Source organism: Mytilus edulis, chromosome 9 (assembly GCF_963676685.1).
Source record: "Mytilus edulis chromosome 9, xbMytEdul2.2, whole genome shotgun sequence".
NCBI lineage: Eukaryota > Metazoa > Mollusca > Bivalvia > Mytilida > Mytilidae > Mytilus > Mytilus edulis.
The window spans coordinates 20,906,248-20,920,080 of NC_092352.1; the positions used below are offsets into that span (position 1 = coordinate 20,906,248).

At 30.2% G+C, this 13,833-nt stretch overlaps 2 protein-coding genes across 2 annotated transcripts in view; both read left to right on the forward strand.

The window, feature by feature from the left end:
* LOC139489648 (leucine-rich melanocyte differentiation-associated protein-like) overlaps window positions 1–13,833 on the forward strand; it is a 511,226-nt gene that overhangs the window by 175,029 nt on the left and 322,364 nt on the right. The window lies entirely within an intron of this gene.
* LOC139487789 (oxidized purine nucleoside triphosphate hydrolase-like) lies at window positions 1,215–5,396 on the forward strand. The gene is made up of 3 exons (XM_071272881.1): window positions 1,215–1,374; window positions 4,155–4,300; window positions 4,973–5,396. Exons 1-3 carry the CDS (start codon window positions 1,226–1,228, stop codon window positions 5,143–5,145), a joined length of 468 nt encoding a protein of 155 aa, XP_071128982.1. The 5' UTR covers window positions 1,215–1,225; the 3' UTR covers window positions 5,146–5,396.

Below are 13,833 nucleotides of genomic sequence, written 5' to 3' on the forward strand. Positions count from 1 at the left end.
TTTCACAATTTGTTCATCATATTTGCTAACTTTAAAAAATCTTCTCCTCTAAAACTACTCAACCAAATTCAACCAAACTTCAACTGAATGATCAGTAGGGTGTATAAAATAAAGTTTGTGTTTTATTTTCTATTTCGTCAAAAAACATGGCTGTCATGGCTAAAAATAGAACACAGAGTAAAATGCAGTTTTTGGCTTATATCTCAAAAACTCCAGCATTAAGAGCAAATAAGACAAGAAGTTAAAGTATTTATTAGGTCAAGGTCTACCTGTCCTGAAATTTTCAGCCGAATTGGGTAACTGGTTTTTCAGGTATAATGCCCCTGAATTGATGATTTTAAAGAAATTTTGCAGTGTTTGGTTATTATCTTGAATATTACATGTATTATAGATACAGATAAACTGTTAATAGCAATTGTATTGTGAATCATCAGATTGACCTAGACTGTATCTTAATCAAGTGTAGGGCGAACTCATGCCCATTTCTTTCCAGAGGTTCCTAAGAGGCTTTAAAAGGTATTTCCAGGATAGTACATGGCCTTTGTTACTCTGTTTAATTTACAACAAACATTAATTTATTAATTTAGTTAATAAGGCATTGTTTACCAGGTGAGTGATTCAGGCCTCTTGTATTGTATATTGCTTCATTTATTACACCATGTTTTATTTACATTACTGTAGATTCATTGTCAATGGGATACCTATTTTTGTGGGTAAACTAAGACAAGTTTAGATTTTAATAAAGTATACATTTTGTAAAGACTTGTATGCAGGCTATGGAAAAACCACAAAATCAGATTTCTATGGAATTACAAGTTTTCCTCAATTGATGAAAAGTGTATTAACCCACTAAAATAAATAAATCCACAGAAATAACATGTACAGTGATGTTTTTCCTTATAATTCTTAGTGATCATCACCAATAACCTACCAGTCGACTCTAGGCAAATTGTATCCACAATCTACATACATTGTTCAAATCTATAAGAATCTCTTTGTTTGGATATAGTTGATACCAGAATTAGATGAGCACCAAAACAACTTCATTGAAATGATACTAAGGTTTTAAAGATGTCTTAAAAGAATTATAGTTCTGATTTTCATATGGATCATGGAACATGCCAATTTTACAAGTTTTCTCTTTATTCCATGGAATTTAAAGCATGCACCATTTCTGGAAACATTACTAAATATTCTTTTTATATTTGTTTTAGTTTTTTAGGCAATGATGAACAAAATCTTGACACTTGTTCTAGTTAGAGATGGAAAAAGAATTTTACTTGGAATGAAAAAAAGAGGATTTGGTGAAGGAAGGTGGAATGGATTTGGTGGAAAAGTAGAAAAGCAGGAATCTATTATTGATGGTGCAAAAAGGTAAACATTTGTAATTGATCTTTTATCAACATTTATATATCTTTCATTTAATTTTTGCCAATTTTCTACTTCAAGAAACAATCATAAACAACTGTTTAATAAAATTGCCTAATTTAAAAATCCAATGGAGGTCCAGTTTCTGCTATAATTTAGGGAAATGATGCAAAGATGATCATGCTTGTTGATAACCTACTGGGCTATCAAAAAGTTGTATGCCATTGTTCCCTGAAACATAAGATTACAAAAATTTGATGAGAGAAATTTATATAAACTTTGGAAAAGACCAATTGCTGACAATATGGAAATGATAGAGTTACAATCATTTGTTAAAAAAAAGAATTTTCAACTCAGTTCATTAGAACAACACATGCATGGCTTGAACTATAATTTATAGTTGAACATTTAATGGAAACAGTTTGTTAAGTTTAACTTCTACAAACCTACAATGTACATGATTTATAAGGAATTCATAGATTTTATAACACTGTAAGAATTTGGGTTTACAGCCTTATCTTTAATTATCAATTGCTTACACTGTTTATGGATTTAGTTAGGCTACTGTTATTTTTTTCAAGTCATACCTCAATAACAGAAAACAGCAGGTAAACATTTGTAATATTTATTCTGAACAACAACATGTAAATTTTGGTGTCCCCAAGTTTCTATACTTGGTCCCCTATTGTTTGTACCATTTATAAACGACCTCCCCTTATGCATTGAAAATTGTGAAACAGACCTATATGCTGATGACACCACCAAAACATAGAAAATATACATAATGATGTTCAAGAAGATTTATACAGGGTTGAAGAGTGGTGTGAAATATTTAACATGTTCATTAATGCAAATAAAACAAAATGTTTGGTTACTGGAACAAAACAGAAATTATCAATTCAGACTTATCAACCAAACTTGAAAATAAATTCATAAGTAGTACAAAATTCTTCATGTGAAAAATTATTAGGTGTTAAAATTGACAGCACACTTATTGGAGAAATCAAATTGATCAAGTTTGTGCTAATATGTCATCCAGAATATACAATGTACCTTCTTTCTCAAATAAAGAAATTTTTAGATATAAATGCAAGGAAAAGATATTATCTACAATCTGTCGATACCTGTAACTGGCATTGTACAAGGTCATGTTTTTCTCTGACTGTTTATGACGTCTTTACACTAAATCCATTGGATTTTGGATGTGTATGGATTGATAGTTTAGTCTTAGATGCATGATTTTTTTTATTAGTTGTTAGTGGCTTTGAACTAGCTGTCAGATAACTGCAAGTACTCTCAGATCTGTTCCTAGTGTCTTTTTGTTGTCGGGATGTACAAGTACCCGGCCACGTCCACTTGTATTTTTGTCCATCTGATGAGTTGAGCCTTTTTCAACTGATTTTTATAGTTTGTTCTTATGTTGTACTGCTATACCACTGTTCCAGGTTAGGGGGAGTGTTGGGATCCCGCTAACATGTTTAACCCCGCCACATTATTTATGTATGTGCCTGTCCCAAGTCAGGAGCCTGTAATTCAGTGGTTGTCGTTTGTTTTTGTGTTACATATTTGTTTTTCGTTCGTTGTTTTATTTAAATAAGGCCATTTGTTTTCTCGTTTGAAGTGTTTAACATTGTTATATCGGGGCCTTTTATAGCTGACTATGCGGTATGGGCTTTACTCATTGTTGAAGGCTGTAAGGTGACCTATAGTTGTTAATGTCTGTGTCATTTTGGTCTCTTGTGGACAGTTGTTTCATTGGCAATCATACCACATCTTCTTTTTATGTTGTACAGTTATACCACTGTCCCAGGTTAGGGGAGGGTTGGGATCCCGCTAACATGTTTAACCCCGCCACATTATTTATGTATGTGCCTGTCCCAAGTCAGGAGCCTGTAATTCAGTGGTTGTCGTTTGTTTTTGTGTGTTGCCCCCACAAGTCAGTCCATTTGTCAGTCTATCAGTCAATTTTAGTTCCAGATGCTGAATACTGTATAGCAACTTGCAATCTCACTTGGATATGTGATCACATTTGAGAGAAAGATCTCTATTGGTAATGAGTCAAATATCAAGATCAAAATGTGTGCAGAAAAATGTTTCTTGATGCTGAATCAAATACAACATATGGGATTGCAACCTTATTTGTATCACATATATTAATGAGAGAAATATCCCTTTAAATATTGATCTTAAAGGTCAAGGACAAAGTTTTAAAAAATTGGCCAAGATTTGTTCAGAAAAATGGTGTATGGATGCTAATGCATATACTACACATGGAATTGAAGGATTTTTTACTTGGATATATAACCTTCTATAAATACAGGTAAATCCCTATTGATTTGGGGGTCAGTATTTCAAAGGTCAAGGTTGTAGCTACATAAAATATAACACATTTGTACAGATGAGTGGTTTCTAGGTACTTATACAAATAATAGATATGACATTGAAACCTTTCTTGGATCTATGCCGTATGGTCACATATAATGAGAGGGGAATCTTTATTGATATGATTTTGAGGTCACTTCATGTATGTCCTATCCATTACTATGTCTAAGTTCAAGGTCAGGGTTACTGAAATAGATTTGTGTAAGATAATATTACTGTTTTGAAGAATAATCAAATAGAAGAATACTTTAAGGTTAGCAGAAAAAACTATGCCATCAGGTTATTAAAAGCTTTTCCCTTTTACTTGAGGGAAGGAGATAAGTGAGCTTGCTCACCAAAGGCTCTTTAAATGTTAGTATATTTGTATATTTTCACAAGTTATGGAAGGATATGTTATCTTTTAGAGAATTAAGAGAAGAATGTGGTCTGGTGAGTAATATCCTGGAGAAGATAGGTTTGTTGAAATTTGAATTTGTTGGAGACCCACAGCTATTGGAAGTCCATGTGTTTACAACAGAACAGTTTACTGGTACAGTAGAAGAATCTTCAGGTACCTGTCCATATTTTATCCCATAATTCATTTTCCTGACAAATAGATTTCATATTTTTTTCATGGTAGTTGATGCATAGCAGAAGACACTTACCCTGTTACATCAATTCATTAAGAGTTTTTTTGTTTTTACCATTTATGAAATATTTTACATCAGTAAAAAGTAAAACAACTAAATTATCAAACTCCAATGAAAATTTAAAACAGAAAGTCCCTACACAAATGGCAAAATTAACAGCTCAAACACTTTAAACTTAAACAAATGGAAAACAACTCATATTAAATGTACTTGGTACATGCACTTGGTACAGATATTTTCTTTTGTTGAAAATGTATGAGAAATAAAAAGAATCACGTCCATTATATTGCAAAAACAAGAACACAATTCATTATATCTAAAATAAAAATTAAATATCTCCCTATCTTGGTGAATGTGCTCCTTAAAAATACAATATTGGATAATGCCTTATCTGGCTGATTTGTGTTAGCAGACTGTAATTATAATTACTTCTGTTCAGATTGCCTTTGGTTGAGTTATTTACTTAAGATTTTTTTCCCATTTTGATTATCAAAAAGATCAGATTTCATTCCTTCAAAATCACGAGGAAAACACATTGAACCCCTAAATTCATAATATATCAATATGTAATAACATTTTTTATTAATTTTCAGAGATGAGACCAGAGTGGTTTGATACCACTAACATTCCATTTGATAAGATGTGGCCTGATGATAAATTATGGTTTCCACTGTATCTTAAAGGTCAAAAGTTTTCCGGTTACTTCCTGTTTCAAGGTCATGACAATATTCTAAAGTACACATTAGATGAAGTTGGTGACCTCTGATATTTAATCAGTCCGATGAACAGTCATGTTTTTAGCAAACTAATGAATATAAGATTCAGATACAAAAATGCCATAATGTGAAAGATTGTGTTACATAATAAGAAAACAGGAAGCTTGAAGAACCAAACAATAGTTACATTACTGTTATACCAAAGTGATAAACAATCTGAACAGTATTGTGAAATAGCTGTCTAGGCAACATGTACATGAAAAGAAAAGGTCTTTGAAATAAATGTGTAAAAGTACAAAAACTTTAACAAATTTTGTCTTTATTTCTTCCAGCCTTGGAAAGGAAATCTTGCAATGATAATTATGATATGTTTTGGCGTATGTAAACCAAGCTTGCTACATTTGTCACCAAGGTTCACTCCAGAGCACTGTTAGATAAGGGGGAGTTAACTCTAACTTGTATGTGCTGGAACCAAGGGACAGGGGGTCAGTCTATCGCTAGACTTAATGTTCTGATAGGCATAGCTTAAACGCAAGGAAGATTTTCATAATTAGATTACTATAACAATTTAGACAAATAATGATAACAAATCAATTAGTAAACAATTCCAAATAATAATAATAATAATCAAAGTACAAAGTATCAAATCTAAATATCAAATCCAAAGTAAAACTATTGCTCCTTAAAATGTAAAATATAAAATAAATGCCAAAATTACTAAATCATAAATTGAACTTAATCTCAAAATCAAATATAAAAAGTCTCAAAATAAAAGTATTTTTCAAAGTTAATTTATGAGTCCGAGATAAATTTGTCTCAACACTACACAGCCAACTGGTAGACATTGTTATAGGTCCAGTATAATGACATGAGTAGTGTGAGGTTATGCTTCCGAAACACTGACTGCTTTTACAAAATTTCCCTACGATATTTATACTAAAATCCAAAATAACTCAATTTGTCCCGACATGTTAATAGTACTCTTATTAGCAAAAATAGACGTTATTAACAAAGCCTAATCCTATAATGTTTTGATAAAATCTTAAACTTTCAAAGTGACATATGCTTATTACAATTAATATTTCAAAATAAAGTGCTTTGAGCAAACTGTGACATTTCGAGTACTAATGCCACAGCATAGGTAAAATTAAATAAACAAATTAATTAAAATTTTACTAAATATAAACATAAAATTTTCTTTCTTAAAATAAAACATATTTTTTATCCCAAATGACACTAACACAAATATAAGCCAAATAACACACCAGGAGTCCAGGACACATTACTAGATCCATGTAGAGTAGAGATGATTTGGTAGGATGCTTCTTGAAGTAGGAGATTAATTCCTACTTAACAAATCAACAATTCTAGTTTCATGTATAGTTCAAATGTATTAGAATAAGTTGACACATTGTTTTAGATTACTTGAAAAAGAAGGGCGAAAGATACCAGAGCGACATTCAAACTCATAGGTTGAAAATAAACTGAACACCATGGCTCAAAAAGAAAAAGACAAACTGACAAACAATAGTATACAAGACACAACACAAAAAACTTAAGACTAAGCAATGCTCTTCAACTTTGTACTTGTTTGGCTTTATAAATGTTTTGATATGAGCGTCACTGGTGAGTCTTATGTAGACGAAACGCGCGTCTGGCGTACTAAATTATAATCCTGGTACCTTTGATAACTATTAAGACTAAGCAACACAAACCCTGCCAATAACTGGGGGGATCATAGGTGCTTTGGAAGTGCAAAGGAGATCTTGCTCCACATGTTGCACCCATTGTGTTGCTCATGTTATTACAAACCTGATAAATAGTCTAATTCGGAAGGCCAAATTGGTGATAAAGGAACATGATTGTAGTTGCAACAAAATGAACATATTCGATATCATCTGTGAAAGGGATATTCCATAACAGTCAATCAACTCGTGATTGCACCAGTAAAATTTACGAAGGGATGATTTCAACTTCACTATTTGAAACCCTTAATTTGTTAGCTTCCTAGTGAGAAGCAACCGCCTATCAAGGAAATCATGATAGGAAATACAAGCCTGGGAATATCGTATGAAGTTGGAGATATATACTCTATATACAGGCGCTGCTGCAATGTTGCTACATAGAAATGGAAAGTTTTCAAGTGTGAAGCTGAAATCATCTGTTTTGTAAATATCTTAAAGTTTTGTTTCCTACCTACCGTCATTGTCAATTTTATAAACAGATGTAAGTCAAGATATGAAACAGACTTTACTGTATGTTCACAAAATCACAAAAATAGTGAACACTGAGAAAAATTCAAAACGGAAAGTCACTGATCAAGAAGTCAAGAATGGATAACAAATGTCATATTCTTGACTTGATACAGACATTTTCTTATGTAAAATATGGTGCATTAAACCTGGTTTGATAGCTAGATAAACTTCTCACTTGTATGACATCAAATTCCATTATATTGACAATGATGTGTGAACAAAACAAACAGACACAAAAGGTAAAAATGTCACAAAGAGGCTAGATTCATTCAACATAGTCACCAAATATTTAACTTTTAAGAGACAGAACATCATCTTTATAGCAGAAAGTAAAGTTAAATGATATTGCTAACATCTTTTTTTCCTTCCTAATAAGTTCCTGTTTGAAGAAAGCCTCATAAGAACAAAGGACCAAGTCGACAAGAAGAGGGAAACAATTGGATCCCAAGGGAATGACGATAGTTTGTTGAAAAACATGTCCTCCAAACGTAGCATATATTATCAATCAAGATTTTTCATTTTTGTCATTTTCAGAGAATTTTTTGTTTGAATCATTTTTATAAATTTTTTTCAAAGTAGGATTTGTTCCTCCCTAAGACAAGATACTTGTATTTACATAGGCCATTCTTTTTTTATGAAACAAAGCATTACCAACTCTTTCAATTTGTCTTTGAGTTTGTAACATGGGGAATACTCGTGTAAAGTGAAAGTTTCGATTTGATGTATACATATTAATCACAAACCCCTACATACACTTATCAAACCTTAAGAAAGGTAACAGTAATTTTATTCCTGTTATTCATCTGTTAGTATATATGAAGTCTCCCACAGAGAATAAAAACTAACACCTTATTGAATGCAATGGCTGGGGTGGAATTCTTAAATTCTTATATAAGTAAAGTTTCTCTTTTGCCTTGGAGATTGACACTGAGGTTGGTAATTTTCAACAGGTAATTGACATATTTCAGTTAACAACAATGCAGTATAACTAACACTTTCATAATTGTGAAACAATATCTTCATAAAAAATAATAAATAAACAACATTTAGACAACCGCAGGGCACATCAAGATATATATTTTTTTTATTTTTAAAATTCCTTTATTTCCATCAGTTGCTTGTTACATTGTCTTCAACAAGTCCAAGCACCTTGTGAAGAATACATATAAATTTCAATTCTATTATATATTAATAAATAAAACATCAATCTAATAAATGTTTCTTAACATTAACTAAAAAATTATCTTCTTTTAACTTCTTTGAATAATACATTCGTTTTGTAAATTCTCTAATGAATAGACAAAAAACATCAAGTCTTTTCATTTTCTGATCAGATCCATAGTAGGATTTATAAATTGAAAACCCAATAATAGTTATAAGAAAGTTAAAGCCAAAGTAATATTTATCAGATATTTTATAGCCAAAAACAATATCTTTCAATGTGACATCTTTTTCTATATTTACTTTTTGCAATAAATTATGAATTTTTCTCCAAAAATCGTGCAAAAAAGAACATGACATAAAGTAATGTTGATAATCTTCTTCAGTAAAGCATTTATTACATAAATCATTGTTTGTTACCTTCCATCTAAATAATAACTTTTTGGTTGGTAAAATGCTTTGTAAAAGTTTCCATCGATACATCTTTAATTTATTTTCTTCTAAATAGTAAAAAATAAAGTTGTACAATGGTTTCAAATGAAATTCTGTCTGTAATGGTAATACATTTAACCATACATTTATACCAATAGGTTTCACAATTTCTTTCTTTACTAATCTGTTATATAATAACTTATTTGTCAAAAAAGAAATGTCAATATATTTACCATTTATTGACAAACATTGTCTTTTTACATTGACTATACTTCTTGTTGAATTCTCTGATCTAAGACATTGTAGCCAATCTTTTGGAATTGCTTTTTTTAGGGATGTTAACTCAGCTATCCAGTTGGATTTATTTTCAATTTTTTGCAAAATTACATCTTGTGAAATTTCGCCAACTTCATTTAAAATATCATTTATATAAATTAAATTACCTTTTATCCAATTTTTGAAAAAAAGACATTTGTTATTAAATTTAATGTATTTATTCCCCCAAATAATTTGTTTTCTGATTTCGTAAAAGGTTTTTGGTATATCTGTCTGTCCTCCTCCTAATTTCATCCAGCTTTTTAACACATTTTTATAAAATATTGGAATATTAGGTAGATATTGATCAACTTTATTATAATCCATATTCAAATAAACTGCTAGGCAATTTTTTCCTGAGCATTGTAAATAATTTAAAGGTATAAGTTGCCATCTGGCCATATCTGTATGTAAGATTCTACCTATCCATGATGCTTTTAGTGATTCAAAGTGACTTTCAATGTCAATCATATTTAAACCCCCGATTTCATAACTACCTATCATCGTATTTCTTTTAACTTTATCTGGTTTGTCATTCCAGATAAATTTGAAACATTTTCTTTCTATTTCTTTTTTATATTTTTCTGGACATACGCATGAGCTAGCTAAAAAGGTAAAGAGTGGAATAATTAATGATTTAATTATTAAGATTTTACCTAAAATAGTCAGATTTCTCTTTTTCCAAAGAATAAATAGTTTATCCATTTTATCTATTTTAGTTTCAAAATTTAATTTCTCACATTCTTCATTATTATGTCCAAAATAAATCCCTAAAGCTTTTACAGGTTTATCTGTCCAGTTAATATTTGCTATTTTGTCTTTACTATTTTTGAGTTTTCCTATCCATATCCCTTCTGTTTTATTTTTATTTATAATTAATCCGGAATAAGATCCGAAGATTTCAATTTCATTCAATGCTAGTTCGATATCATTTTTATCATTAAAAAATAAAGTTGTGTCATCAGCTAATTGGCTTATTTTAATACAATGTGTTTTTCTATCAAATTTTATCTGAAATCCTTTTATATCTTCGTTATTTCGAAGTCTTAGTGCCAATATTTCAACGGATATGACAAAAAGTAAAGCAGATAAAGGACACCCCTGTCTAATCCCTCTTGAATTCTTAAACATTTCTGAAATCCACCCATTATTAATTATACATGTTTGAATATCAGTATACAAAGTTTTAACCCAATTTTTGAATGATTCATTGAATCCAAAGTGATCTAAAGTGTCTAACATAAATTTCCATTCAAGCGTGTCAAATGCTTTTTTAAAATCGACAAAAACAATAGCCCCTTCTATATTATATATATCTGCATAATCTATAATGTCCTGTATTTGCCTTAAATTAAACCCAATAAATCTATTTTTTATGTATCCAGACTGATCAGTGTTTATGAGTTTTGGTAAAACTTTTTTTAGTCGTTGAGCTAGAACATGGGACAATATTTTAAGATCGACGTTTAATAATGAAATTGGTCTATAATTTTCTAATTTTAATGGGTCCCCCTTTTTGAATATTAACGACAAAACACTAGAACGCTGAGAGTAAGTCAATAAACTATCTTCATGACCCTTATTATAAACTTTAACAAGTAGATATTTAAGCTTCTCCCAAAACGTTTTGTAAAATTCTACGGTTAGACCGTCAAGTCCAGGAGACTTGTTTAATTTCATATTGTTTATCGCTTCAGAACATTCCTCAAGCGTTACTGAACCATCACACAATAGTTTTTCTTCATCATTTAATTTATATTCTAATTTTGTATTTTTAATGTATTCTTGGGATAATGTATCATTAGGATTTTGTGATGAAAATAATTTTTCATAGTAGTTTTTAATCTCAAGTAAAATCTTACTTTGATCTTTTAAGACATTGTTTTTTTCATCTAATAACTTATTTATCGATTTTTTAATTTGCCTTTGCTTTTCAAGTCCCAAAAAATATGCATTATTTTTTTCTCCTAATTCAATCCATTTTTCTCTGGCTCTGATTTGTGCACCAATGGCTTTCTCATCATAAATCTTATTCAGTTCTGATTCCAAATTTTTAATACGATCATCCAAATTAGAGTTTAATAAATCTAATTGGTCTCTCTCAACCATCTTTTCCTGTAATTCTTTTTCTAACGTGTGTGTGACTTCTCTCTTGGCTTTAGCTTTTGATTTACAATATTTTACAGTAGCTTCTTTAATTTCAAGTTTTAATATATCCCAAAAAATACGACAGTCTGTATCTCTATTTTGGTATTGATTTAAACAGTTAGTTATCAAATTGTTAATTAAGCTTTGATAATCTTTATTTTCTAAGACAGAGTTATTTAGTTTCCAGAACCCACGTCCTTTTTCTGACGCCCCCGTTTTAAATGTTAAACAAACGCTCAGATGATCAGTATACTGAATTGTTGCCGGTTTAATTTTACATGTATCTATCTGAGGTCTTAAATTGCTATCAATCAGTATTAGATCTATTCTACTCGCCTGAGATTTATCTTTTCACCTCCAAGTAAACTGTTGTATATTTTCATTCATAACTCGCCAAATATCAATAAGATTGTTATCTTTTAACAACGATTTCAAGCTTGATACTGGTTTATTGTTTTTATGATTGTTACTTGCACTTATTCTATCAATATTTTTTAATGTTTCATTAAAGTCTCCCCCAATTATTGGGATTCCAATACCATTTTCTTTCACAAAGAGATCTACCTTTTTAAAAAATGACTTTCTTGCAGTTGTGTTGTTTGGTCCATATAAACAAACTATTGAAAAAATTGTGTCATTTATTTGGATATTTAATAAAACAATCCTTCCATCTTTATCTGTAAATTGATTTATAATCTCATACTTCAATAAATTGTTTATAAATATCGAGACCCCCCTGCTTGCTGATGTACCATTACTGCAAAAAACATCAAAGTTAGTTTGATTTTTTATTTCATTTTCAATATCTAAGTCTATATGAGTTTCTTGTATTAAAGCTATTGATATTTTTTGAGATTTTAACCATGTCAAAACCCTGTTACGTTTCTCTCTTGCGTGCATGCCATTTACATTAAGGCTGCACAATTTAACTGTGTTATCAAATAACATATTAAAAAGTTTACAGTTCTATCCACAACATTGAATAAATCTTGTATTTTCTCCATACACATATTATATAATTTGGTATACACACATATTGTAAATAAATAACGATAATTATAAACATCACATTGCGGGATTGCATACTTATTTTTTCTTAACTGTACATACACATGATACATGCTGTTTTCATTTGATATCCATGGATTATTATTCTGAACGCTTTTGGTGTAATTGTATTCTATATTTCTCCAACAAAGATATTCATAATGTTCTCTTGTAATATAAATTGTTTGATTGGATATACAAATTTCATTTATACACACTGAATCTGTGAAACTGATATAAATATGTGTGTAAACATTTGCACGGAAATCATGGAAATTACTTTTGTTGAATGGATGTTTTTGCACATCAGGTAAGGAATTATTTATACCTTTTATTATCAATATTGAACACAGAAAAGTATTTTTAAAAACTATATATAGTATGTCTGTCTTAACGAGTTCACTGTTTGGAATAAATACCGGTTTGGCTATATTATTGTGAACTTTAAATGTTTGAATTAGACTTTTCGTTTCTATAAATAGTACAGGGAAAAACCTACATAACATGTAAACATAAACCAGCTGTTTATACATTGAGTTCACACTTTTTCTATCTTCATATATTAATATCATCAAACAACTATTTGTTACTACACTTTGTATTACTTCATTTCCACAACTAGCACATAATATAACATACAGCAAAAAAATACATTGTTTCAAGAATCGTGAATACACGTATGTCGATTTTGAAAAAAGTTGTACATATGTTAACTCATTCAGTTTGAGCTTATTGTTTTTCATATTTTTATTTTTTTTATATTTTGGATAAGATAAAATTATATACATTGACATGATTGTTGTCATTTATTATACATCAGAAAATATTCGTATTAGGTTTTCCCTGTGTTTTGTTTCTTTTGCATTCTGTTGTGACTGTTTTTGTCATGAAGTCTTTCTGGTGGTGTTGGTGGTGTTCTTGCTTTTGGATCTGGCCTAGTCTGCCCTGAAGGTGTTTTGACAAATTTGTCAATGGATTGTTGAGATTTAGCTGTTTTTTCTTGAACATGTTGAACATCACTATCAGCAATTTTTACAGTTTTTGTTGTGCTTTTCATAGTTTGTCCATCTTTGTCTGATTTACTGGTGTTTTTTTGTTTTGACAGCTTTATCACTAACATCACTAGGTATAGGTACCTGTGTTGATGGTACTTTGCTATGTGTGTGTTCATCATTTACTTCATTTTCTTGTACTACAATCTCATTCTCAGAGAAGCCTTTTGTACATTCCATCATTCTATGACCACTTTCATTACAAGACTTGCACACCCAGTCATTAGGGCAATGTTGCATAATATGCCCTTTTATCAGACATTTATGGCATATTTTCTCATCTAAACTTGTTGAATTTGGGTTGTTATTGAAATGGCTAAATTCTGGT